At 39.1% G+C, this 26,213-nt stretch overlaps 5 protein-coding genes across 6 annotated transcripts; 3 read left to right on the top strand and 2 right to left on the bottom strand.

Annotated features, from left to right (window-relative positions):
• Window positions 1-239: 239 nt before the first annotated feature.
• On the top strand, window positions 240-3,437 carry LOC111212331 (mannosyl-oligosaccharide 1,2-alpha-mannosidase MNS3-like). Its single transcript, XM_022713845.2, has 6 exons — window positions 240-526; window positions 1,073-1,992; window positions 2,069-2,330; window positions 2,410-2,607; window positions 2,695-2,843; window positions 2,928-3,437. Exons 1-6 carry the CDS (start codon window positions 449-451, stop codon window positions 3,172-3,174), a joined length of 1,854 nt encoding a protein of 617 aa, XP_022569566.1. The 5' UTR covers window positions 240-448; the 3' UTR covers window positions 3,175-3,437.
• LOC111212332 (prefoldin subunit 6-like) lies at window positions 3,382-4,995 on the bottom strand. The gene is made up of 5 exons (XM_022713846.2): window positions 4,816-4,995; window positions 4,616-4,686; window positions 4,285-4,409; window positions 3,872-3,932; window positions 3,382-3,612 (listed from the first exon to the last, which is right to left on the bottom strand). The coding sequence occupies exons 1-5, from the start codon at window positions 4,892-4,894 to the stop codon at window positions 3,556-3,558; spliced, it is 393 nt and encodes a 130-aa protein (XP_022569567.1). The 5' UTR covers window positions 4,895-4,995; the 3' UTR covers window positions 3,382-3,555.
• A 6,749-nt stretch (window positions 4,996-11,744) lies between these two features.
• Window positions 11,745-14,862, top strand: LOC111212333. Its single transcript, XM_022713847.2, has 3 exons — window positions 11,745-11,997; window positions 13,414-13,938; window positions 14,144-14,862. Exons 1-3 carry the CDS (start codon window positions 11,883-11,885, stop codon window positions 14,731-14,733), a joined length of 1,230 nt encoding a protein of 409 aa, XP_022569568.1. The 5' UTR covers window positions 11,745-11,882; the 3' UTR covers window positions 14,734-14,862.
• An 8,100-nt stretch (window positions 14,863-22,962) lies between these two features.
• Window positions 22,963-24,507, top strand: LOC111212327 (60S ribosomal protein L18a-like protein). Of its 2 annotated transcripts, XM_022713839.2 has the most exons (5): window positions 22,963-23,281; window positions 23,355-23,405; window positions 23,576-23,651; window positions 23,981-24,095; window positions 24,207-24,507. In XM_022713839.2, exons 1-5 carry the CDS (start codon window positions 23,122-23,124, stop codon window positions 24,267-24,269), a joined length of 465 nt encoding a protein of 154 aa, XP_022569560.1. In that variant the 5' UTR covers window positions 22,963-23,121; the 3' UTR covers window positions 24,270-24,507. The 2 variants fall into 2 exon arrangements, with proteins under 2 accessions (XP_022569560.1, XP_022569562.1); XM_022713841.2 differs by lacking the exon at window positions 23,355-23,405 and having other exon boundaries at window positions 23,021-23,299.
• Window positions 24,216-25,907, bottom strand: LOC111212330 (agamous-like MADS-box protein AGL29; the record flags this gene model as incomplete). The annotated part of the gene is made up of 1 exon (XM_022713844.2): window positions 24,216-25,907. A coding segment is annotated over one exon (645 nt), but the record flags the coding sequence as incomplete, so codon positions are not given.
• Window positions 25,908-26,213: the final 306 nt, after the last annotated feature.

The following is a 26,213-nucleotide window of genomic DNA, read 5'->3' as shown; positions in this document are numbered from 1 at the left end:
TAAATTAACTATTTGTTTAGGATAATAACAACATTAACATGTCTAATTTTTAATACAAGAGCTTGAATGCGAAAAATTACGTGTTACCAATAATTTTTCTAAATTTACCATATCATAGTAATTTCTTCAAAGATTTTATAAATTTTAATATTAGAAAATATATACGTGTATATCAACACTTCTCATTGTTTCTATACGTATTGTAAATCCTAATTAGAAACGGAGCGCCAGTAAAAATGTTTTAACGGAGAGTAAACGAACAAAGAGGAAAGACATTGGAAGCTTGTGTCAGGTCAATGCTGTTGCCGTAAGGTTTCAAAACACTTTTTTGATCTAGAAGAAAAACCGCATCTTGTTCTCCGGCCGGTTAAGCTTCCGTCTCAGATCGGCGGCACAACGAACCCGAACCTAAACCGATCTTCAATCTGACGAGGGATCTGATCTGAGCATGTCGAAATCTCTACCGTATTCAGTGAAAGATGTTAACTACGACAATGCCAAGTTCAGACATCGATCTCCTTTAAAGGTTGGACCTTTTCTAGATCTTGATCTTTGTCTGATATTGGTTCTGCCCAAAGTTCCCTCCTTTGATAGTTCTTGCTTTTTCTTTCCATGAATTGCACTGTGTTAGTGATCATATAGAGGAATTAGGAAAGCTGTTAATTTGGAAAATCAGAGTGAGGTAAGAGTTTTGAAAGGGTTGTATGCTTTCAGGGTTTTTTTTAAGATAGAGAACTTTCTTCAAACATATCATGTCCCAAGCATCAATCTTTACTTTTTCTTGACAAGCATTTTAAGTAAAAAGCTTCTCCTTTTTTACTTTTGGCGTTCTTACCAAAAGCCATTTTCATTTTGATCTTCTAGTTTTAGATAATCTTCACTCAAAGTGTTAGGTTTCTTGATATAAGACCCATGACATATTATTCTATAATGAGCTATTAAAGATATGCATTGAGGCAGTTAGTGGACAAGCAGAATGTGATATTAGTCTAGTAAAGTGAATCCAGATTATATCTCTACTGTTCTCTTTTTGACATTTTCTTGCAACGTCTCCTATTTTGTTCGCATATAGGTTCTTTCACAAAGCATGCTTACTCTTAGCACAAAACGCAACTACGCAAGCTGCAGCACTGGAAAGTTCCTAATGTTAATATTAATCTTTGGAATAGGATGTCTACTACTGATAAGCAAGGGTCCAAATGATTCTGCTCCTAATGAAAAAGGAAAGGTCACTTTTGTTGGGGGTCTTAGGCTTGGGAAGCTTTTAAGAAAGCCACCTAGGCTTCCACCTCGATTATCACCTGACGAAGGACAGTTAAGAGCCAACGGCTCGAACTCTGACCCAAAATGGGCAGCCAGACAGCAAAGCGTGAAGGATGCTTTTGACTACGCATGGTCTGGCTACAGAAAGTACGCAATGGGTTATGACGAGCTTATGCCTATTAGCCAGAGAGGCGTGGATGGCTTAGGAGGACTTGGTGCCACTGTGGTCGATGCTCTTGACACAGCTATGATAATGGGTCATGATCACATCGTTTCCGAAGCGGGAGCGTGGGTGGAGGCTCATCTCTTGGAGAGGATCAGTCAAAAGGATCAAGTTAATCTGTTTGAAACTACAATACGTGTTTTGGGTGGGCTTCTAAGTGCGTACCATCTGAGTGGAGGAGATAATAGTACAATGAACATGACACATAACGGTCCAAAACCAGCTGTTTATCTAAATGTTGCTAAGGATTTGGCTGACCGTCTACTTTCAGCTTTCAGCTCGAGTCCTACTCCTGTTCCTTATAGTGATGTCATATTGCGTGACTCAACCGCTCATCCAGCTCCAGGAGGGATGAGCAGTACAGCCGAAGTTGCTTCTGTACAGCTTGAGTTTAATTACCTCAGTGCTGTTTCTGGTGATCCGAAGTATAGTACAGAGGCCATGAAGGTCTTAGCTCATATAAAGACTCTTCCCAAGACAGAAGGTCTTGTTCCAATCTACATCAGGTGATTAGTCATAACTTTTTTTTACTTGGTTTACTGAGCTCTTGTGATCTGACATGTTGTTTTCTACCTGGTGCAGCCCTCAATCAGGTGAATTTGTTGGTGAGAATATAAGGTTGGGATCTCGTGGGGATAGCTACTATGAGTATTTAATCAAGGTGTGGCTTCAGCAAGGAGGCAAATTGAACAGTAACTTTACATATTTGCATGATATGTACACTGTGGCGATGAAAGGAGTCAGGCATTTGCTTGTGCGCAAATCAATTCCAAAAGGTCTGGTCTTTGTAGGAGAGTTACCTTACGGGTCCAAGGGAGAGTTCAGTCCAAAAATGGATCATCTGGTAACTCCCCATTTCATAGGATTTTACCGTTTTTTGAGGGAATGATTCATACAGTTTTGTTTTGTGTGTGTGTGTGTAGGTATGCTTCTTGCCTGGTACACTTGCGCTTGGTGCTACCAAGGGACTCACAAAGGAGAAGGCCCTGGCGGAAAATCTTTTATCCTTTGAGGATCTGGAGAATTTGAAACTTGCAGAAGAGTTAGCGAAAGCATGCTTTGAGATGTATGAAGTAACTGCCACTGGTCTTGCTCCAGAGATTGCTTATTTCCACACGGAGGTAAGTTTTACCTTTCTTTTCCAAAACTTCAGTCTTTTGATCCTTTCTCTTCTTGCTTTATTTAATTCTTGGATTCTTATGGAGCAGGAATACTCTGAGGATGGTCTTGAAGGTGGGAATAAGAGTTCAATGTATGCGAAAGATATAATCATACACCAGGCTGATCGACATAATCTACTGCGCCCTGAAACTGTTGAATCACTCTTTGTCCTTTATCGTCTCACAAAAGATACAAAGTATGAAAACTATTTTCTCATTATGAGTTCTTGGGACTGTGCTCTTCAGACCTAACACATTTATTAAAAAAAAAAACACTGCAGATACAGAGATCAAGGGTGGCAGATCTTTGAAGCGTTTGAAAAGTACACAAAGGTGAAAACTGGTGGATACACATCGTTGGATGATGTAACGGAAGTGCCTCCTCTTAGGAGAGATAAGATGGAGACATTTTTCCTTGGTGAAACGTTGAAGTACTTATACTTGCTCTTTGGAGATGACTCCGTGATTCCACTGGATAAGTTTGTTTTCAACACCGAAGCTCATCCACTTCCAATAAAACATACCTGAAAGTATGCATAGTAATAGTGCCAACTGCAGAAGAGGGTAGTTCGCTGAGAGAACCAAAAAAAAACAGTAACTCTCCATGTAAGATAAGTCATCTCTTTTCTTTGAGATGAGTTGTAATCAGACACCATTGAAATTACTTACGTTTAGTTTTTTTTTTTTCTACACGATATGGAATATGTAACAAAACAAATTAAGCACACAGAAAGATACTGGTGTAAATCTCCAAATTCATAACTTGAAAAAGGGTGACAAGATTTGTATAAGTTTACGCACATTCAAGTGCCGTTGTCAACAAAAAGAAGATTAGGGATACAGAAACATCTCACGAACACTCAATAACTGAATATGAAACCACTAAGACAGGGCCGTGCACAAGTGAAATCAAGCCTTCGCTTTTCCTGCCTGGATAGATTGTAGCCGTTGTTGTAACTTCATCATCTGCAAGAATTAAAACCATGAGATCATCATCACCAGTTTCAGTAAAGGAACAAGTTTGATTGTGTCCATATGGTCTCTTTCTCTCAAACAACAGATTCTTATAAGGTGCTAAGTCCAGTCAATAAGACAGAGGAGCGAACACAGTTTTAAGTCTTTTCTTCTAGGAGGACAGGCATAAACTGACACAGAAAACGTCTACTTAACCATATTTTTAGAGCTTAGTAAATAATTATATAATCTGTGAGAGGGATGTTCTTACTGCTTCTCTCTTGCTGTTTTGTTGTCCTTCATTATCATGGATAGATGCATCAACACGTTTCCTGCGAACAACATACACTATGCTTGAGTTCAGGACGATCATAGCTCAAAACACTTGATAAACGTCCTCCTAGTTGTTATATAGCTAAAATAGAAGACATGCTTTAACAGAAGCATACCCATACTATCACAGATGTTGCAATTTTTGGCTACCAATATCATCATCGTTACTCTAACTAGATAGTTAATCAACAGCATTCACTAATAGCCTAGAACCAAAAAAGTTCTCTTTTTTAATTATTTCAAGTTGAGATAACAATCCAATAGGTTCTTTACTTTTCAACTACTGAGCATATATTCAAAGACCAAACTTGGCTACATTTGCTTCAATCCATACAAAAGAAAGAAACTTACAGTTCAGCAGAGATGTACTCAATACGTTTGCGAACATTAGCATTAGCTTCTGCCAAATCCTGCTTCACAAGCACTGGACCAATCAACTTGTACACGTTTGCCTCTTCTTCTAGCAAATCCAACTCCTGTATAATAAACAAGACAACAAACAACGCAAAGGAAACTCAAAAAGCGGCAAGTAAATGAGAGCCAAGCAATCGAAATCTCAGAACTGAAAGGAAAGACAAAACCTTTGGAGAGAGAAACTGAATGAAGCTAGATAACATTACTTCAAGCTTATATACAAATGTTGAAACTAAAACCGTAATGTCTCAATGGCCCTTATATATACCTTAAGCACGAGCTCGTTCTCACCGAGCTGGATCGTATACTTCTTCCTCAGCTGGTGATCCTTCGCGATATCTGAAACATGAACATTGCAAACTAAACTTAGAAACCAATCAAAAAAAGTTCTCTACTTTGGAATCCCCATCGCAGAAAATTAGGGTTCCCCGCCTCCCAAGAAAGGCGAAATGAATCTAGGGAACCTACCTTTCTGGATTTTGGCGAGATCATTGGCCTTGGACTCTAGGTCTCTCTGCAAATCTCGAAGAGCCATTGATGAACTCATCTTTCGCCGTCCTCTTCTTCCTCTGCCCCTTGGTTAATTGTAGACTCACACAGTCACGGATCCACTAGAGAAGAACAAAACGCCGTGTCGTCGAGTCCTTACTGTTTCCAAATGGGCTAAAAGGCCCATGGTGTTTACTTGGGCCTTTCATAGCCCAATACGCTTCTTTAATCCAGGAAAATTGGAAATAGAGTAAATCGATATTCGGCTTTATCCTTTAGTGCAAGTTATTTGGATGAACTTTTGATACTGCTCACAAGTTGGCTTTGAGGACATGTCGTATCTTCAAACTGATGTAAAAATGGAAATCATGAAATAGCAACATTAGTCACTGGATGATCATGTGGTTTTCGTACGTTTAAGTTATAAGACGATCATGTTTTTGGACGGGAGAACTAAGTATCAATCAGCTGAAATTCACAAGAATTGATTGTAAATCATTTCTAAAGGGATAACCGGGTGCTTATAGAATTAGAAGTTATATGGTTTTTCTTTCTAAAAGCAATTTTGAGAGTGTCCTAAGAACAGAGCCGTACAAACTGATAAAGCATCAGCTTGGGGTCTGTAAATTTGTAAATTACTGTAGGGACATATTTTCTTGTTTGTCGTTAGATCAACTGTCATGTTTGCTGGGATTACAGATAGTTTCATGTTCAAATATGTAATACAACTATTTTATGGTTGTAGGTCTCATTATTTTCCATTGAAATTATATTATTAAAGCCAAACGAAGATTATAACTAGAATCTGCACACGCAAACAAAGCCCTAAAGATAACAAGAAACAAAACCGGCAAAAGAAGACATCATTTTAGTGATAAAACCCAAACTGAGGGAAACCAAGAAAATATATCAAAGTCGAAAGGCGCTGAAAACAACATAACAAGAGAATTCGATATAAACTTAGATAATTTAAGATCATATCATAACCCACACCAAAAACTTCCTAACACACTCACCAACTAACTGACCAATATTTTACCGCCAGAAACATGTTGAAATACAAGAACTGTAAAAAACAAAAACATTCCGAAGAAAAATGTTTTTCGAACTCAACGAAGAACCGCTACAACTTGATCGGAAGAGCTAAAGAGCATTAGAATAGGAGACACCACGACCGAGAGTCCGGGACCAATCAAGAGAACCGAGATAGCACGGGCACTATGAGAAAGAAACTTGTACTCCGACTAAGAAAAGATGCCAAAGAGGACTTTCGATCTTACACATTGACACATCAATCCTACCTATAAAACCATATACCGACAATAGGCCAGACACCTTCACATAAAAAGAACCGAGTGACTTAAACCACTATGATGTCTTGAACTCACATCGGGAACAAAGTAGTTAAGTAGGCCCGTTGGTAATTCAATCCTTTATTGCAAGATTAATAAATAGAGGCTAGAGCAAAAAAAAAATCACATTTTTAACTGAATAAAAGGGCCAAAAGAAATTGTTTCTATACTAGTGAAACTCAAGGTCGGTTCTGCTTATAAATTTTTTAGAAATATTTGTTTAGATTCTAGCAGTTTATAAGTGGAAGTTCTTTTGTTCATTTATCAGTTATGATATTATCGTGGTTATAGAGAAACTTGATATGGGTCCTGTATAGGTTTTCGCAGGTCGATTCGTCCTGACCAAGCTGTGCAGCCGAAGGCGTGGCAGATGGACAACCCGGCCATTCCTCATTTAATTCGATGCAAGTCGTAAGCTTGCGTATCTAAAGACTTCGGTTATAAGTTTAAGGATGTGATGCTCCAAAATTCCAAATCAATCGTTGCTTGTATATTTAATTCAATTCCCATCAATCATTCCCAGAAGAAGTAGTTCAAGTTGGATCTTGTTCTTGGACTAGGCATGCACAGAAAATATTAGATATCATAATAGTTGTTGCCTTGTTGGTAAATTATGGGAGGTATTGGTGTTTAGTATACAAAATTGACGATTTTGTGTTTCCTATTTAATCTAGACATGTCAATTAGGGTCAAAGTACGCAGCCTAAGCTCGTTTATCTTTGTAAATTATCGGGTTTAGATAAAGTTATATAAGCCCCAAAAAATTGGACTTTTTTCGGGTTTAGCCTATTTGGGGTTAAACTATTTTTAGTTTAAATCTGTTTGGACTCTGGATGACCTGAAAACTTATATTTTAATTTATTTAGTTATTTAACAATGTGCTCATGTCTTAGACAAATACAGATTTTGATCCGCGTTTCAAAAGTGCCAAATCATTTTCATTCATAAATTATTTTTAAGTAAGTTATAATTTTGTATATTATCTATAAATTTAAAAAAATTTACATGTACGTCATTTGTTTAAATTATGTTTTAGGTGTAGTATATTTTTGAACGGTGAGAAGAATCCTTACATGCACCAAATTAAAGATAGATGTTTGGGTACCCATCGAGTTTGTTAAAATTTTGAATTTTAGAGTTAAATATTTAATCTTCATTCGTATATTTATAAACTTTGGTTTAGATTCAATTTAGATCTTTGCAGCTTTCGTTCACATACATGTTCTCGTTTAAATTATATAAAAAATATAATTTAAAATCCCTAAATCCAAAGTAAAATAGTATACAACACATAAACTGAATAGCTATAACTAAATAACATTAAATTGGTTCGGTTTAGATATTTGAAAAGAAAACCAGTAGGTATTTAGAGTATTTCCAGTGTTTTAAATATGTTTGACTATTTCAGATATTTGTTTTTTCTTGCTTTGGTATTTTTAAGTATTTTTAAGATTTTCGAATATTTTAAGTATTTAATTATTTGTGAATATTAAATATAACATAATTAATATATCTAAACAATAAATGTGGTTTGAATATTTTTGGGTAATTCGAAATAATTTATTCGATATTTTTATAGAATTATATGTTTACAGTCAAAATAACAAGTTCGAGGATGTAGGTAACAAATACAAAAAAAGTAAAAAACAATTGTTAGTTTTTTTTTTTTGAAAAAAAAAATAATTGTTAGTTTCCCAATCTTTCTTTATTTTCTGTCACATATCATATTAATAAATTATTTATAAAAAATAAAAATGTTTTATTTTAGTTATACACGATTGTGGGATTGCGTTAGACACTCGTCGAGCTCTGGAACTGGGTTTAATTAGTTCGAAAGTATACAGAAAGTCAGAAATTTATCAAAGGTTAGTTTTAGAGCTTTTAACCGTTTACATTGTTTACATAATTCATATTGTAAGGTTATACAGAGTATATATGCTAGGTGTAGTGGTTTGGGTTTCTATTTATCTTTCTTTCTCTATAGGTCAATCTAAAATAGTGATAAAGTGAAGATGTTAAAGAAACATTTATTTTTAAACTAATAATTCACTCCACAGCCTAAAAGAAATAGAGTTTTTTGTTAAAAAACGAAAAGAAATAGAGTTGTATTTGATAAAAAAAAAAAATAGAGTTGGATCAAAAGTAAAGTGTCTCACTTTAATCTCACATCTTTACACATCCAACGACAAAAAGCAAATGCGATATTGAAGGGCATGCTCTGGCCACCTTTATTCCTGTTAATTGTTTCTCCCTCTCCGCCTTCTTAATATTCGCTATCAAAGCCTCGGTACACAGAATAAATAAGTAGGGAGATAAAGGATCTCCTTGACGTAAGCCCCTCTGTGGTATAATGAGTCCTCGAGGTTGGCCATTTAAAAGAACCCTATATTGAACCGATGATATACATTCCACCATTAGTTTAATCCAATGACCATGGAACCCCATTTTCTGTAATAACGCCTTAATAAATTCCCATTCTACCCGGTCGTATGCCTTACTCATATCCGTTTTGACAGCCATATATTTTCCTTTACACGCCGCATTAGTCCTTAATCCATGAAACATTTCCTGTGCTATAAGAATATTATCAGAAATCAAGCGTCCTGCCACAAATGCCGATTGCGTTTCTGAGACCAGGGAAGGTAGCAATAACTTCAAACGTTGACACAAAACCTTCGAAATAATTTTATACCCTACATTACATAAGCTGATAGGTCGCAGCTCCGTCATCCTTGTAGGTCTCTCTGTCTTTGGAATCATACAAATATTAGTAATATTTAACCTTGCATCCATTTCTCCAGACACCAAAAAATCATTCACCATCTCCACCAAATCTCCCTTAATAATATGCCATGAATGTTGAAAAAAGAGAGCTGTCATGCCATCCGGCCCTGGTGCCTTCTCTGGATGCATCATGAATAAAGCATCTCTGACTTCATCCTCTGTCGCTATCCGCAGTAATTGTTGATTCATCAGTGGAGTTATGCCCGGTGTTACCTCTGAGAGGAACTCGTCAAACTCCGATGGAGAAGTTGTAGTAAATAATTCCTCAAAATATGCAACCGCCACTCTCTCTATTCCATTGTCCTCTGTAATCCATTTTCCTTCAACATCATGTAGCCCTACTATCCTATTACGGACCCTTCGTTGCTTAGTTAAAGCGTGATAGAATTTTGTATTGAGATCTCCAGATGAATACCACATATTTCTGCTTTTCTGATGCCAATACTAAGGAAGAGTGTCACACTATTCTAAGGATCTTAAAGGAATATGAGAAAGCTTCAGGTCAACTAATAAACTTTGATAAGTCTTCAATTCAATTTGGACACAAAATCGAAGAATCTGTCCGACAAGAGCTAAGAGATATTTTGGGCATACAGAATCTGGGAGGAATGGGAACTTATCTAGGATTGCCGGAAAGTCTTGGAGGTTCTAAGATACAAGTTTTTGTCTTCGTACAGGATAGGCTAAATAATAGGGTCAATGGCTGGACTTTTAAGTTCTTTACGAAAGGAGGAAAAGAGGTGATCATCAAATCAGTGATTACGGCTTTGCCAAATCATGTGATGTCTTGCTATCGTTTACCCAAGGCTACTGCAAAAAAGCTGACGAGTGCAGTAGCTCAATTTTGGTGGAGCCCTGGCGGTAATACAAGAGGAATGCATTGGAAATCATGGGACAAAGTATGTGTCAGTAAGGAGGATGGTGGTTTAGGATTTAAAGATATCACTGATTTCAACACAGCGATGCTTGGTAAACAATTATGGAGGCTGATAGAGAAGCCAAATACCTTATTTTCTCGCGTTTTTAAAGGTCGGTATTACAGGAATGCATCACCCCTGGAGCCGATTCGTTCATATTCTCCGTCATATGGTTGGCGGAGTATTATTTCAGCTAGATCTCTGGTAAGCAAAGGACTAATCAAAAGGGTGGGAACAGGATCTTCTATATCCGTATGGAGCGATCCTTGGATCCCAACCACTCGCCCGAGACCAGCAAATAAAAATCAACACAATCTTTACCCAGACCTTACAGTGGATTCTCTTATTGATCCTCATTTGCGAAGATGGAATTCGCCGGCGCTTCGGGCTTTGGTGGACCCACAGGATGTGAAATTAATAGAAAGTATACCATTGAGTAGAACTCGAATGGCAGACAAAGATGGATGGTATTTCACAAATAATGGAAAATACACGGTTAAATCTGGATATCAAATTGAAAGGATATACCCAGATAAGGAAAGATCACCATTAGTGTTTGGACCCACAGTGGATATTTTGAAGGCATATTGTTGGAAAATACGGTGCCAACCAAAGATTAAGCATTTTCTATGGCAATTGGTGACAGGGTGTATAGCAGTCAAGAAGAATCTGCATAAGCGAGGGATACCCGGAGATATCGTTTGTGCAAGATGTGGAGCTGAGGAGGAATCGATCAACCATGTATTCTTCGAATGTCCTCCTGCACTTCAGACATGGGCTCTTTCAAAGATTCCAACAAGTCCAGCTATGTTTCCAACAAGTTCTCTCTTTGTGAACATGGATCATCTCTTTTGGAGAATTGTTCCACAGATGGAAGATCATCAGTTTGCATGGATACTATGGTATATATGGAAAGGAAGAAATAATAAAGTCTTTAGTAATCTGGATGTGGATCCGTTGGATACCCTTAAACTGGCAGAAACAGAATCAAAACTCTGGGCTGAGGCACAAATACTGACTGACCACAAGAGGATTCCACAGGTAGAGGCTATGATTCTTCCGGCAATTCCAGGAAGATGGTGTTTTACGGATGGTTCCTGGAAAGAGAATGAGATTTTTTCAGGTCAAGGATGGTACAGTACTCTAGAAGGATTTGCGGGTTTGATGGGTGCAAGGAATGTTCGGGCTTCTCTTACTCCTCTTCATGCGGAGATGGAAGCTTTATTATGGGCAATGGAATGTATGAAAAACTTACGACAATTTCATGTTACGTTTGCAACGGATTGTTCTCAATTGGTGAAGATGGTTTCAGAACCAGAAGAATGGCCAGCATTTGCAAGTTATTTGGAAGATATAAACAGCCTGAAAGAGAGTTTTTTCCGAGTAGAGATTATCTATGTACCAAGAACGCAGAACAAGAAGGCGGATAGCTTAGCCCGCAGTGCTAGGAAGGAAACGTCTTTTGTAGTTCACATGGATCAAGATCTCCCAGTTTGGTTCACAGAGTCAATATGAGTCTGTAAAATTGATGACAAAAAAAAAAAAAAATACACATCCAACGACAAAAAGAAAGAGAAGCAAATGTGAATAAAATTATCTAAGTTTTCTTTAATTTCTTTAGTTCCATGATTCCACCATGTCTCTGATATTTATAACAATTACAAAAGTTTACTTAGATAATAGAGTTAAAAGAAACATTTCTTACCGTTTTCTTTAATTTTTTTTGTTATGCGTGCATGTTGTCTAAAATATCTGTAAGTAGCTTTGAATAAAGGAAATTAAATGTCAAAATACAAAAAAAAATGGGAAAGAAAGACAAGGAGTGCGGAATCTTGGATAAAAGGACACTACCCTTCCCTGTCTTTGCTCGCTGCCCGAAAAGAACATACAGAAACACACTTTCTCGTTTCACACTTATAGAAAGAGAAAGAAGTGGGAGATAAAAGAGAGAACACTAGAGGGTGAGAAAGAAGAAAGAAAAATCGGAGAGATAATGGCTCCGAACAACGATAGATGCAAATGGAGTTCCATTTTCATGCTTCTTCTTAGTCTATCCCTCGCCGTCTCAGTCGCCGTCGCCACCGACAAGGCTCCTCTGGTAGAAGATGGTACGCTTTCACCTACCTTTGTTTTTGATTTTCTTTTCGGTATTTGTGTGATGGTTCCTTTTTACATCGTTAATGGGTTTCCAAAGAATGACTTACTCAATTAGCTTAGTAGATTCGATTTATCATTTCTCAAACAGATTCATCTCTCTGTCCCGAAAACAAAGGATATTGACTGAAAGAGATTACTTTCAGAGTATTGATTTAGGCAAAAAAACATTGAAGGGAGCTAAGGAACTAAAATAGAGAGTTTAGGCTCTAGGACTTTGCTTTAATTTTTTTTTCTTTACTGTTGCTAAGCTTTTAGTAAAGTTTCTGTACTGATTAAGATAAGAAGTCAAAGTAGAACTTATGATGTCGAGTAAAAGCAGTAAAGAAGTAACATTTTATCTAGAAGACCACCATTTTACAGTTCTAGTTAAGCAAGTAGTATTAATATACATATATTCTGGGGAAATCTGATATTTTTAATTCAATCCGTCACATTAGAAAAGAAACGAAAGTTCTGGATCTAATTGTCAATTAATAATAAAGTAAACCATTCATGCTTTCGGCGGCGGCAAACCAATTAGAAAAGAAGCCCTTGTGCTTCGACGAGGCTTACAAGATTATTCTCTAATTCACATCCACAAATAAACTGTCTTGGAAACTCTTTGTGTGTATGTGAGAATGTTGATTTTAACATTTTAAGATATGCTTTATCAAAGGAAGTTTGTTTAGATGTCTTTAATTTGTAGGTAAAATTGATATATAAGTTTGAAGTTCTTGAATGTACTACTTCAAGTTGTAAAAATGGCAAAATCAATAAGAAAAGGGGAAGGGTTCCCGCCCAATAAAAGGTGGTATTCTGGGATGTAGTGTTGAAACGACAGAGTGCTGCATAAAACGACATATAAATAACCCAAGTCACGTAACACTTGTTTGAGTTTTTCAACACGCTTTCTTTATTTTTTCCACCGAAAGTTACATTTGTCTCTTTTTTCACTATCAGTAATGGGAAGTAAATTGGGATTTTGTTGTTGTGTGTAGACATAAAATATTGTTGGTAATATAGTCGAAAGGAGTCTTGAAAATAGGTAGACCCAAGTCAGACAATGTGTGGTCCCACAAGTTATAGCATTTAGCGAGACACGATACGGGCCCTATGGCTGGGCTCGTATAAGACGTTTCGAGCCTCATGTCTTCTCCTTATTTTCATGTTCCTATCATCAACTCTCGAGTAAATTAAAGTGTTATGTCTAATCGGCTATCAATTTGAGAAAGACAAAAAAGATGTCTCTTTTCACACAGCTAGCTAAACTTTAAAACAAACTTGAACGTGATAGTTTGGCATTTTGCGCAGATTTTGTCTGTGCTACTGATCAGATATTCCAGTTTAAACTAATTACTGATTTATCTGTAATAAAACTGTTATTATAGGTTTGGTGATAAACGGCGACTTCGAAACGTCACCGTCAAGTGGCTTCCCTGACGACGGAGCAGTTGATGGCCCCGGCGAGATTCCAAGCTGGAAATCCAACGGCACGGTGGAGCTAATCAACTCCGGTCAGAAACAAGGAGGGATGATCCTCATCGTCCCACAAGGCCGTCACGCCGTACGATTAGGCAACGACGCAGAGATCAGCCAAGAACTGACTGTGGAGAAAGGTTTTGTCTATTCAGTCACGTTCAGCGCCGCTCGCACGTGCGCTCAGCTCGAGTCCATAAACGTGTCGGTGGCGTCAGTGAACGCAAACGAGGGTGACACGTTAGCGTCACGAGATGTGGATTTGCAGACCCTGTACAACGTTCAGGGGTGGGACCCATACGCGTGGGCGTTTGAAGCCGAAGAGGATCATGTTCGGTTGGTTTTCAAGAACCCTGGCATGGAGGATGACCCCACTTGTGGGCCCATTATTGACGACATTGCTATCAAGAAGCTCTTCACTCCTGAAAAGCCCAAAGGTAAACTCTATCTTTTTTACCAAAATTAATCCTTAGTTTCTCTATATTTACTATTTTGTCACTTAAGTTTTCAAATTGTTCACTTTTACCTACACCAAAGAAACCTTACCCATTTTCCTTTTAAGCTCGAATTTATTTGTTTTGTTTATTATGGACCCCAAGTTCTGCGATTGATAATTTTCGCCTTTACTTAAAACATTTGCAGATAACGCTGTTATAAATGGAGATTTTGAAGAAGGTCCATGGATGTTCAGGAACACGTCACTTGGTGTCTTACTGCCAACGAATCTCGACGAAGAAACTTCGTCTCTTCCGGGTTGGACTGTTGAATCGAACCGGGCGGTCCGGTTCGTGGACTCGGATCACTTCTCTGTTCCAGGGGGCAAACGAGCCGTGGAGCTTCTCTCAGGGAAAGAAGGGATTATTTCGCAAATGGTCGAGACCAAAGCAGATAAGCCATACTTATTATCCTTCTCCCTCGGCCACGCAGGTGATAAATGCAAGGAGCCATTAGCTATAATGACATTCGCAGGAGATCAGGCGCAGAACTTTCACTACATGGCGCAAGCAAACTCCACTTTCGAGAAGGTCGGTTTGAATTTCACGGCCAAGGCTGACCGAACCAGAGTTGCGTTCTACAGCGTTTATTACAACACGAGGACTGATGATATGAGCTCTTTATGCGGGCCTGTAATCGATGACGTCAGAGTTTGGTTCGCCGGGTCGAAGAAAATCGGAGCTGGTTTTGGGTTTGGAGTTTCGGTTTTTGTTCTTCTGGTTATCGGTTTAGTTTAGTAAGTCGGGATTTAAATTTCCCGGTTTCCACTCATGTTATTGTAAAACCAAGAATTCTTCCAGGATTTTGTATGTTTATCTATCCGGTTAAGCTTACTAGAAATTCGAAAGTTTTCATTTTTATACAAATTCAATGTTCTGATGTAAAATAAGAAATTGGGGTCAAAATCGGTCACGACGGAATCAATGTCTGAAAGTCCGTAAAAATCGGACTTGAACGTTTTTACTAAAAATAAATCTTAGAAAAAGATTTATTTTTACGAAGAATCTTGCGGAGAAAAACTCGAACAAGGTTGCCGCGTAGCAACCAGCGCAAAAGCTGGTCGCTACGTAGCGAGCGAGCTTCGGTGCACATACATGGCTCGGTCGCTACGTAGCGACCGAGCTCTCACCGACAACCGACTTTACATCAGAACATTGACTGTTCCCACAGTTTGGCGCTAGAAAGAGGGGGAGTACGGATCAATCTAACTCTTAGCCACTTGATCAAAACAATGTCTGGAAACACGAAAGACAAAATCGCAGTTCGCAACAACGCTGGTAAGACAACCCCAGCCGCCACTGCGCCTATGGCCAACGATTACGCAAACGCCATAGTGCCTAAAAAAAAATCGAAAAAAAAACCTAGCCGCGACTTTTCGCCAACAGGAAGTGCTACGAAACGAGCTTGCGATTTCTCTGTCTAAACATAAAGGAAAATGATAAATTTTATCAAATCCCGTAAGTTTGGCTAATTTCCGAGCTAAAGAAGTTTCAATGCGTAAGGGTTTTACCAAAACACGTTTTCCGAAAACTTTTTGGAAGGGTAAAACTTGTTCTCCCAAAAACCGCAGAAAACCCCTAGGTTAATCGCGGAAAAAAGAAGCGCAGCAAATCGATTACACAGCTCGGTCGCTACGTAGCGATCAAGCTCTAGCCAAGCTCGGTCGCTACGTAGCGACCGAGCACGCACAAGGCTCGGTCGCTACGTAGCGACCGAGAACGCACACGGCTCGGTCGCTACGTAGCGACCGAGTACGCACACAGCTCGGTCGCTACGTAGCGACCGAGCACGCATACAGCTCGGTCACTACGTAGCGACGGAGCACGCACACAGCTCGGTCGCTACGTAGCGACGCCTTCACACATCTCGGTCGCTACGTAGCGACCGAGCACGCACACAGCTCGGTTGTTACGTAGCGACCGAACACGCACACGGCTCGGTCGCTACGTAGCGACCGAGCTCATGTCAACTCTCCACTCGCTACGTAGCGACCTGCAAGGCCTCAGAAAGGTCCTCCTTTGCGTTCTCGTTTGAATCCTCATCGAAACGCTATTCGTTTCGTCTCAATCGGAGTTTCCGTTGAGATTTTACGACGAAAACAAGTAGGACTCTTCTTGGCTTGCTTCCACTCGCTACGTAGCGACCTGTCAGACCTTCACTCGCTACATAGCGACCTGTCAGGCTTCATAAAGGTCCTCCTTTAGGTTCTCTTTTGAATCCTCATTGAAACGCTTTTTGTTTCGTCTCAATCGGAGTTTCCTTTGAGATTTTACGACGAAAACAAGTAGGACTCTTCTTGGCTTGCTTCCACTCGCTACGTAGCGACTTGTCAGACCTTCACTCGCTACATAGCGACCTGTCAGGCCTCAGAAAGGTCCTCCTTTGGGTTCTCTTTTGAATCCTCATCGAAACGCTTTTTGTTTCGTCTCAATCGGAGTTTCCGTTGAGATTTTACGACGAAAATAAGTAGGACTCTTCTTGGCTTGCTTCCAATCGCTACGTAGCGACCTGTCAGACCTTCACTCGCTACATAGCGACCTGTCAGGCCTCAGAAAGGTCCTCCTTTAGGTTCTCTTTTGAATCCTCATCGAAACGCTTTTCGTTACGTCTCAATCGGAGTTTCCGTTGAGATTTTACGACAAAAACAAGTAAGACTCGTCTAAACTCCTTCGCTTGTTCCTACTCGTCCTTACCTCAATCTTTGTGTTCTCCTTCAAATCTCGACCGAAACGTCTCTTGTTTCGTCTTTATTGGAGTTACCATTGAAACTTTACGATAAAAAAAAAACCGCAAAGACTTGTTTTCTCGCTTGGATTCAGATTAATCGTATAAAACGGCAAGGGTTTACTTAACACCTTAGTCGTCTCAACTATACGATTACGTTGAACCTTTTTTATAAAAATTGACGTCGTATGTAAGGAGAAGATAACAGCCAAGTTCGAAAGATAAATGTCAAGTTTATTGGATAAAGACCAATATCGAAAATGGCGAACATACACCAGAAGAGGAAGGGGAAATAAGCAAGCAAAAGTGAGAAGAGACAAAACTGCGTCTTCGAGAGAACTAAGGTATTTCCGGCTTGAAATTTTTGAAATTAGACTTGGAATTTTCATAGGAAATTACTAGAAATGAAAACGCCTTTGGGACTGCCATAGAACTTCAGGGAACGTAAAACCTAGGTGGATAGTATAGCGAACTAAGTCTTAGGCGATTTTTCTTGTCTCGATATATTGTTCCATAACTGTTCAGCCAGATCTTGCAAACCGATCTAAACTCTCCGAAAATCGAGAAACGATCGCCACGCATATCAAGCTCGCTTCCTAAAGAGAGAAAAAACGAGAGACATGAACGTCGTCTTAAAACCGATTCGTTTCTAACAATTTTCTCGGAACCGACATATTCCAAGTCGTCAAAGTGGAAACAAACCAAATCACAGTCCAAGCGTCGTCTTTAAATCGTCCAGGATTATTGATCATTTCAAACCTTAGAAGAAGAAACGTACACAACCCTTCAAAGTATCGGTTCAACTGTTTCTTTCGTAAAAAAAAAGGGGGAGTAGGTACGTATACTATACTCGAATACTCCCAAACTTCAAAAACTTTTGCAAATCGTCAAGAAAACGATTCTGTCAAAGCAAATCGTCTCAAATAGGCAAACGACAATCTAAAATTCGTCTAAACGCTAGCAACATATCGAGACGATCATGAAGATAATCTCAAAGACTATACATCATTTCTTGTCGCAATCATGCGTACAGAAAACATATACCAATATCAAACTGAAACTCGACGATTAGCCAAAGTTTTGAAGCCCTTTCCAGTTTTAGAAAGCCAGTTTCGTTTAAAAATTTCTACGAGAAATCTTCAATCACCAAAGCATTTCTTTCAATTTCCGTTGTACCAAGTGAGTCACGGAAAAGCATCGAAAACATTTGTGACGAAGAAAACTCGAGAATAGATGTAGCATCGTGCACAAAGAGATGCTTTCCTCCCGATGGTGGCTAGATCCACCCCTGGTCGACCAATTTGTTCCAGAAACGAATGTGTCATGAGAATCCTTTCATAAAACCTATGAAAAACGTTCTGCGACTAGATCGTAATGAAATAAACTTCGGTAACACTCCATGAGTAACTCCAAGCAACTTTCACCTAGGATTGAAATCACAGCAGAAAAGTTTCTCGTGAAACCCACAGAAACAACGCTACGTTAACATATGTTTACATATCACCGATCTACAACCTTCGTAAAATTGGCCCCCGTTACTTACGCGAAAAATCCTTCGTACAATTAGACCAAGTCTTACGAAGAAACTTTCTAAAGTTAACATAACAGGCTTTATGAAGAACCATGCGGCTCGCTGGCTTCTTCTTTTCTTTTCCCTCGGTCACATCCGAGAAGGCAGTCGTCCCGCCACTGACTCCACACTGGTTATGTAGCAAACCTCTTGGGCTTCGTCTTCCTCAAGCAAAAAAGATTCAATTTTCATAAGACTATAGGTCACATTGTACGAAATATTCGTCGTATAACTGAAACCTAGAGCGGAGAATCATTTTCTACGACTATCGACCATAATAGCATGTATAACCCCGGCAAACTTGGCCTATCAATCTCAACAAGCTCTCTTTGGCCCTCGGTCAATTACGCCTTCCACTAAAGGTCCAAACCAATATTTGCCATCCCCTTTAAGGACGATTGTAAACTAACATGACCTTAAATGTTAAAGTACCATGGTCTAATCCTTGACCGACAACATCCTTGGCTATCTGAGTGAACACATCCCTCACGCCAAGCCAAACTATTTGAGAAACCATAGCTCCATCACTTAACGGCTAAACGATAATCTACGATTTGTCTAAAAACGTCGTGTGACTATTAAGAGAATAATTATCGTATAGCCTACAGTCGGAAGTCATATGATAAATTCTTCGTAACGAAACTCAGTCATAACAACCAAATGGTTAAAGGAAGATCTAAACTTTTCAAAAATTGACCGAGTTCAATACGCTCCACAATTCACTTTAAGCCCGCAACGTTTTACCCATAATACGCGGCATGTAAGGAAAAATTCGTAACAAAGCTTCTAGAGCTATACGAAACATCCTCAAAAATGCACAAAATAGATCTCGGAAAGCCAACACTTCACAAAGCACTATGAAGGAAAACGCTTCTTCCCATGGAAAAATTTACGCGACACCTCAGTCCTAATTCCTCGATCGCAAATCAAATTATTAGCATCCAAACAGGAACAACAATTTTGGCTGCGAACATCTGTAGTCAAACAAGAACGTTTCTCAAACGCAGGGCTAAGACTAAACCCTTGCAACATCGCAAAACATCTTCAAGCCCGCGAACATTTCAAGCACGAAACGCGGCATACGAAAGAATAACAAATCTTCACCCTCGCGAGACGTCGCAGACACCTGAAGATTTGTTCTTCGACGAAATTTCCTTCCTCGATAAAAACACTTTCTTGGAAGACCAGACAGTCATACGCACTAACATCTTCTCAAAACATATCCTTCGCGAAGACTCGAAACGGTATTTTTTTACCATTAAGTTTGTTGCTGATCATAACGAACTCTTAACATCCTAAACAGACTTAGCCATCTCGTGGAGATGACTCTCGTACATCCGACACAAGGATAATAGCGCTATAAAAGAAACCCAAAATTATTGGTCAGCACTTCCAAGAGACTTAAAAATTGTCCTTGGAGAGATGCTCGGTTCCAACCATACAAGTCGTATAAGCCGAGAACCTATCGCGGACTTTAAATCGGTATGGAATCAGGATGAAACTGAAACGGGATACGTAAGTCGAATTAGTCATCGCACCGTCTAAAACCAGGAGTAAACCTAGGTCTTGCCCTAAACCCAACGCACTAGTCTCTAACATCTCTAGGCATAGTATCAAAAACCTTGATACGAGATCCCAAAATTTGTCTCTTTGCCAATATTCCAGCGTCTTCAGAAATCCCGCAAGATTTACACACTGCGGAAAACTCTCGAAACAGATCACGGAATAAGCAGTTCACACAGAGTTAGATTACGAGATGACAACTCGTAGTCTTCCTTCTACACCCATATAAAATGCCATCGGCAGCAACACGCCTGATAACCGCTACATAAAAACTAGACCGTAAAGGTCTCGCTGGAAAACAAGTCATAAGAACCTTAACTCCAAGACGAACTAGGAATGGCTTGATCCCTTCAACAAGGGTACGTAGGCAGCCGTCATAAGGCGCATCCCCAATCTTATCGCGTTCTACTCTTAGAAGAGCGAGAAGACCACTTACCACGAACCTTTTCGACCATTAATTTCACCTAACTCACCTAACTTGCCAAGCCACTCGCTAAAACCTCACGCTAGAAGCTCATGGTTCTAACGAGCTGGGGGCTAACTGTTGGGGTCAAAATCGGTCACGACGGAATCAATGTATGAAAGTCCGTAAAAATTGGACTTGAACGTTTTTACGAAAAATAAATCTTAGAAAAAGATTTATTTTTACGAAGAATCTTGCGGAGAAAAACTCGAACAAGGTTGCCGCGTAGCAACCAGCGCAAAAGCTGGTCGCTACGTAGCGACCGAGCTCTCCCCGAAGCTCTGTTGCTACGTAGCGACCAAGCACGTACACGGCTTGGTCGCTACGTAGCGACCGAGCACGTACACGGCTCGGTCGCTACGTAGCGATCGAGCTCTCACCGAAGCTCGGTTAGCTCGGTCGCTACGCAGTGACCGAGCACGTACACGGCTCGGTCGCTACGTAGCGACCGAGTTCTCACCGAAGCTCGGTTAGCTCGGTCGCTACGCAGTGACCGAGCACGTACACGGCTCGGTCACTACGTAGCGTCTGTGCTTTCTTAAAAATCGATACGACACGAATCCATGCATTCTCGTCTACTCTTTAATGCTATCTCCCGAAGACCGTAGCCAACTCATTTCATGTTTCTCGTCATTTGAAGTCATCAATCGAACTTTACGATAAAAACCGCGGAAAGTTCGTTTTTATCGAAAGAAGCCGTAATAAACGTTTCGAGTCAAACAACGTCCCAAAGAGACCTAAGACGTGACTCGAAACCCACTTACGATTTCTTAACCAAAAGCCCATTAACCGTAGGACGGTTTATGCTTGGTTCGCAAGGAAAGATAAATGTCAAGTTTCCGCGGATAAGTACGAAGTATTCGAAGATAATTAGAAAAATGGGGAAAACGGAATATCTCCATTTTTAAGTTATGACGGCTTAAGGGCAGAAGAGGAAAAAGCGTAAACCGAACTAGGAGCGAGTATATAAAGGAGTCCTAGGCGAGAGGCACAAAGAAGACTTTTTTCACAGCAAACTTAGCACTGAGAGCGATTTTAGGCAATTTTCCGTTTTTGTTATTCGAGCTGCGACTCAATTAGGTTTTTGCCGTCTTAGGGTTTTAGAACTAGGAATCTCGCCGACAGCTCTCGTTGCGCAGGCACTTACCTTGTTGTAAACGCTCAAACGCAGATTCGGAATAAGAACTATCTTGCTCTTTTTTTCGATTTCTTATTTTATTACTGTTCTCGTTTCGTGTTCTGATTGCTTGGCGTGTGGTATTAGCAGATATCCGGGACCTCTGGGAAATTAGAGTTCTCCTACTTTCCTAATTTAAACGGAAATCGACAGTGCGAATTTCGGTTCCCACTCATCAAGTTAAAATTTTCGAGTTATTTTTGCAGAAATATATTCATAACATGTGACCAACGTCAATTAAAACACCGTACCGGAGATTATAAACATTTCGGTTTGGTTTGGTATAAAGAATAGGGTTTATATACTTGTCCGCTCGTTATAGAGAACCACAATGGTCTCTGAAAATATAAAAATTCCTGCCTCTCTTTCCGCCGTCGTCCCCGATTCACGAAGACACCTCTTAGCTGTATAATCCGCAATGCTCATGGCGATCTCATGAGTAGATTCTTATAACTAATAAATTAGGATTCCGCGTTCTTTGTCCCATTCTTAGCTTTCATGAACATTTAAGATTTCTGGATCTATGATTTGGGGATGTAGAGACTTAGAGATTAGAGTTAGTGTATTACTGTGTGTTTGTTTTATTCATTCTGGGAGTATATAGATGATGAAGATGATGAGATATAGCAGGTACTTAAGATCAGTCTGTTGTATCCTTTGGAATGTTTCATGGTGCAGCAGCTTTGTAACTCTGCTATGCCGAATCTTCCGGATACTCAGACTGAGTGACTTTTCAAATGAGCTTCTTTCTGATTCAATCATCTTCTACTTCCTTTTGTTGCAACGGTTCCCATTGTTTGTTTCTCGGCTTCTCTTTTGATTTCGCACCTAAAATTTTTATTTTTCCCGACCAAAATAAAAGTGCTGCTGTATCATTGACTTTTTTGTAAACGAATCTGTTTATTGCAACTTCTGTTTAGTAATGGTTTTGAATAAAATTTGAGTTATGTTTTATTGATGATTGGTTTGTTCATCGTGGATTTGTATAGTGACATATTATATATCCATCATTAGAAATGCTGATTACTTTCCGTCTCAGAGAAATCAAAATCTTGGGTTTATTTGAGATTTTTTTGGGGGTCCTCAGGAGCTCGAGTCCTCCTTGGTAGCTTAGAAGCAAAATCCATGATAAACGAAAGCGATTTAACTATTATGGCGTTAATAAGGATGATAAAATGATGATATGGAGAGCTAAATGTGAGCCATTATCTCTTAAGCTGGATTAAAGGCAAAGAGCTTCATGCTCGCATCAACCTACCCACATAGATTGTTGCCATTGACAAATGTGACCGACCGAACTTGTGTATACAAAACAAAAGGGTTTGTGCGGATAAGGTTAAGAAAGTAAGATCGAGGAGCGTACACATTCCTTGCAATATGCTGCAAAGTGACAATTGACACGTAGATAATGAGATAACACTCTGCCTTCATGTAAGCAAGTAACCAATACAGAACCGAAGAAGTTGGTTTCGATTTGGTTTGTCAATTCGGTTTAAGATTTGGTTTGCGAATCCGGTTAAAACTTAAAACTAGTCTTTTGAGTTTGGAGTCTCCTTTTCTCGGTCTCGCCTCGTTTCACGAATCTCGTCTCTATTCCTCAGGTCTTTTAGATCGATCGGATCTGAATCATGGACGAGGAGGCAGCAAAACCTAGAGACACCACCATAAACCAGCAACAACAATACTATTACGGAACGTTTCAAGGCGTTGCAAATTATCCTCCTCCCGCTCCGCCACCGCTTCCGCATCAACCTATTGTCACGAGTCCCTTGCTTCCTCCTGTACATGGTTATCAGACTCTCCAAGGTTACCTTTCTTTTGTATAATTATTATATGATCTAATAGTGTTTGAGATTGATAGGTCATGGTGGTGGATTTGTGAATTACGCTCAAGGATACCCTGTTGTTCCTGGTATCTTGTTTATTCATTTTTGAATTTTGAATGAAACATCATTACACATTGCTATGTATGATTTGATTGTATTATGATCAGATAATGAGGGTTGTTTTTTGTTACCTTTTTTTTTTTCATTTTGATATTGGTTAATGATGATAGTAATTCTTGGTTTTTGGTGTTTTTAGAATATACAGTGGTTGAGGTGAGACCGGTGAGAGAGCATGACGTTCCTTGCTGTGGCTTTGGCATGGGCTGGTTCTTGTGAGTTCCTTCTTTATTTCTTTTGCATCTTATATCATCTCTTTATCAATTCTTATTTACAAGTGTTGCCTAATTTGAATTTCATTTGATCAATTGATCCTGATTCATTATAAGATCTAAACAAACAATAAGCTTGAACATGTGGAATCTTGGTTCTTGGTTAGTAGATTATAGACTATTATCAATATATATCTAGTTTGTTGGGGATCTTGCCTTTGACAGAACCTTTTGATATCTAGTCATTGTGGGATACTTTTCTAGTTTTAAAACTTTGTCATTCTCTCATGCTTGTGACTTGAATTGTTACGGTGTTTTGGCTTTGGTCCTAGGTTTATTATGGGCTTCTTGTTCGGTGGGATCCCTTGGTATCTCGGTGCTGTTATTATTCTTTTCACCTCAGTTGATCATCGCGAGAAGGCTGGTTACGTTGCTTGTTCTGTCGCAGTGAGTTTCTCTATTTCCTGTTTCTTTCATTACCTTTGCTGCAGATACACGACTTTATTCGCCATATAGTCCTCTCATACATGTCATTTTGCTGTCTCATGTCTTATCCAGTCCGTTGTCTATTTGATTGCCGTCATGCTCGGGATGGCTGGGAATATTAACATCATCTGGTGACAGATACTCCCTTACATATCACATTTCAATAACGTATATGCATCATCATAACCATAGTGATTTACAAAAGCAAATGTTGTTATTCTGTGTTGTATTTATTTGTTTACAACAATGATCAATATGTTCTTGATTCCTTTGATGGCATCTTCCTGTAGTATATTTTTGTGATAAGCTTTGATAATCTTTACAAGCCTATGTACTATACAAGTTCCAATGAAGTTGGATGTGTTTCAAAGCATTTTTTTGTCATTTGTAAGCTAAAGAAAATTTAAAAGGAATTTGTAAATTTAAAAACAAATATTCAAGCGAGATTATGGGAAAATAAAGTCTATTGAAATGAAAAAATCATTAAGCTACCAGAAAAAAAGGCTTTTTTTAACGGATTATTCTTTACAAGACATAACCTACCGGTTACCACAACGTGTACAAGGACTTCCGTGACACAAATTTGAACGGAGCAATGGAGCAAATGTATACCGAGATGGCTTCAATAAAGAGTCAGGTTCTCTTGCATCCAGATCATCAAGACAATCACTGTCCCAGCCAGTTTGTGCAAGAGAGAGAGCAAGAAGCAGTTTCACAACAGCAAGATCAAGTTCCCTTTGGTATTAAGGAAGGTCAGACTCCCACCAGAAAGCTCAAGACCACCTACAAGGCCTCATATACTTGTTCATGTAAAAGCCCTTGTAAGGTCTCAAAGTTTCATACTTTTTGAGGAATTCAAAGTCGCTCGCTAATTTTGTGTGATTATGATGAATTGTTTTTTTCGATGATCATTATTGAAATAACCATAATGTTCAAACAGATCACTACAAGCATAAAATACTAGTAATAATTAGCATAACATATGTCTGCATTAAACAAGATTTGAGGTTCAAAAATTCAGGAAAAAAAACAAAACAATAGTCGCCCAGTAGGAAACATGTCTATTTGCTAAACAAATTATCTCTATTATTTTGTTAAAAACCTAAATTTAAAATCTCAACCCGACCACTAGCCATGTTGAGGAAACGACGACGACGCTGAGGCATCATATCTTCCACGGATTTTTGCAGCAGCAACCTCACACAGTTCCTCGTAATACTCCTCATACCTCCGCAACAACTGTTTCTCCTCTTCGTCGTCCTTTGAATCAACCTTCCACGACGCGTCACTATTCACCGGCAACGTCGGTGCATAGGCAGCCTCAGCCATCTTCAGTTTCTCTTCTTCCGCATCTGTTTTGATCTCCATCAGATTGTTGAGGTTTTTGCAGAACTCGTCCATCTTCACTTTCTTATGAGCATCCACGATCAACGACGACGACGAGTAGCCCTCGCCGTTGATGATCCCTGAGTGATGGTTTCCGTGGAGAAACCGCTGTGCAACGTCATCGAAGGAAGGGCTGCCAAACGTGAACGGTTTTCCTGAGCCGGAGTAGATGAGAAATCCGACGTCGGCGCCGCAGAGAATGGAGAGTTCACTGAGCTTAGTGTAAATTCCGTTTTTACGCTTTGAAAACGTGACCATTCTGTCTTCGTTTTTCGTTACCTTTTTAATATCTATCTTTTGTCTTCCTTTTTGTTTTTTTCCCTCCCATCTTTTTGGCAAATAATATGAAATTACACAAAATGGAAAAAGAGATAATTTAGAATGAATTGTTGTTACAAAAAAAAAAAAAAAAATTTAGAATGAATTTTCCTCTTCTTGTTTTAGTTAAGAAAATATTTTTGTTACTGTTTTCTGAGAGCAGAACTATGTTTTATAGATAAAAGAATGTGGTAGTAATTATTGTATTGCATGAAATTTAGTCAATGCTTCAGTTTTTGTTTTTGAAAATTTGATTTCTGTAAGGTAATCTTGTGAACGAGAGTTATGTCATCTATGATAGTCTTAGATGCAAATTAATTGTTCTTCTTTTTTACTACACCGGTCAAAAAATCACATTATGGTACCTCCTAAAAC

Source organism: Brassica napus, chromosome C5 (genome assembly GCF_020379485.1).
Source record: "Brassica napus cultivar Da-Ae chromosome C5, Da-Ae, whole genome shotgun sequence".
NCBI classification, from domain to species: domain Eukaryota; kingdom Viridiplantae; phylum Streptophyta; class Magnoliopsida; order Brassicales; family Brassicaceae; genus Brassica; species Brassica napus.
This window is presented reverse-complemented; position numbering and strand designations above follow the sequence as displayed.

Excerpts from the sequence above, each read along its gene's own strand:
- LOC111212327 (XM_022713839.2), top strand. The coding sequence starts at position 23,122 with ATGGACGAGGAGGCAGCAAAACCTAGAGACACCACCATAAACCAGCAA. Across the intron at positions 23,652-23,980 it reads TTTGGCATGGGCTGGTTCTT|GTTTATTATGGGCTTCTTGT; the intron begins GTGAGTTCCTTC and ends CTTTGGTCCTAG. Across the intron at positions 24,096-24,206 it reads ACGTTGCTTGTTCTGTCGCA|TCCGTTGTCTATTTGATTGC; the intron begins GTGAGTTTCTCT and ends TGTCTTATCCAG.
- LOC111212333 (XM_022713847.2), top strand. The coding sequence starts at position 11,883 with ATGGCTCCGAACAACGATAGATGCAAATGGAGTTCCATTTTCATGCTT. Across the intron at positions 11,998-13,413 it reads GGCTCCTCTGGTAGAAGATG|GTTTGGTGATAAACGGCGAC; the intron begins GTACGCTTTCAC and ends CTGTTATTATAG. Across the intron at positions 13,939-14,143 it reads CACTCCTGAAAAGCCCAAAG|ATAACGCTGTTATAAATGGA; the intron begins GTAAACTCTATC and ends AAACATTTGCAG.
- LOC111212332 (XM_022713846.2), bottom strand. The coding sequence starts at position 4,894 with ATGAGTTCATCAATGGCTCTTCGAGATTTGCAGAGAGACCTAGAGTCC. Across the intron at positions 4,410-4,615 it reads AGAACGAGCTCGTGCTTAAG|GAGTTGGATTTGCTAGAAGA; the intron begins GTATATATAAGG and ends TTTATTATACAG. Across the intron at positions 3,613-3,871 it reads AAAACAGCAAGAGAGAAGCA|ATGATGAAGTTACAACAACG; the intron begins GTAAGAACATCC and ends TAATTCTTGCAG.
- LOC111212331 (XM_022713845.2), top strand. The coding sequence starts at position 449 with ATGTCGAAATCTCTACCGTATTCAGTGAAAGATGTTAACTACGACAAT. Across the intron at positions 1,993-2,068 it reads CTTGTTCCAATCTACATCAG|CCCTCAATCAGGTGAATTTG; the intron begins GTGATTAGTCAT and ends TACCTGGTGCAG. Across the intron at positions 2,844-2,927 it reads CGTCTCACAAAAGATACAAA|ATACAGAGATCAAGGGTGGC; the intron begins GTATGAAAACTA and ends AAAACACTGCAG.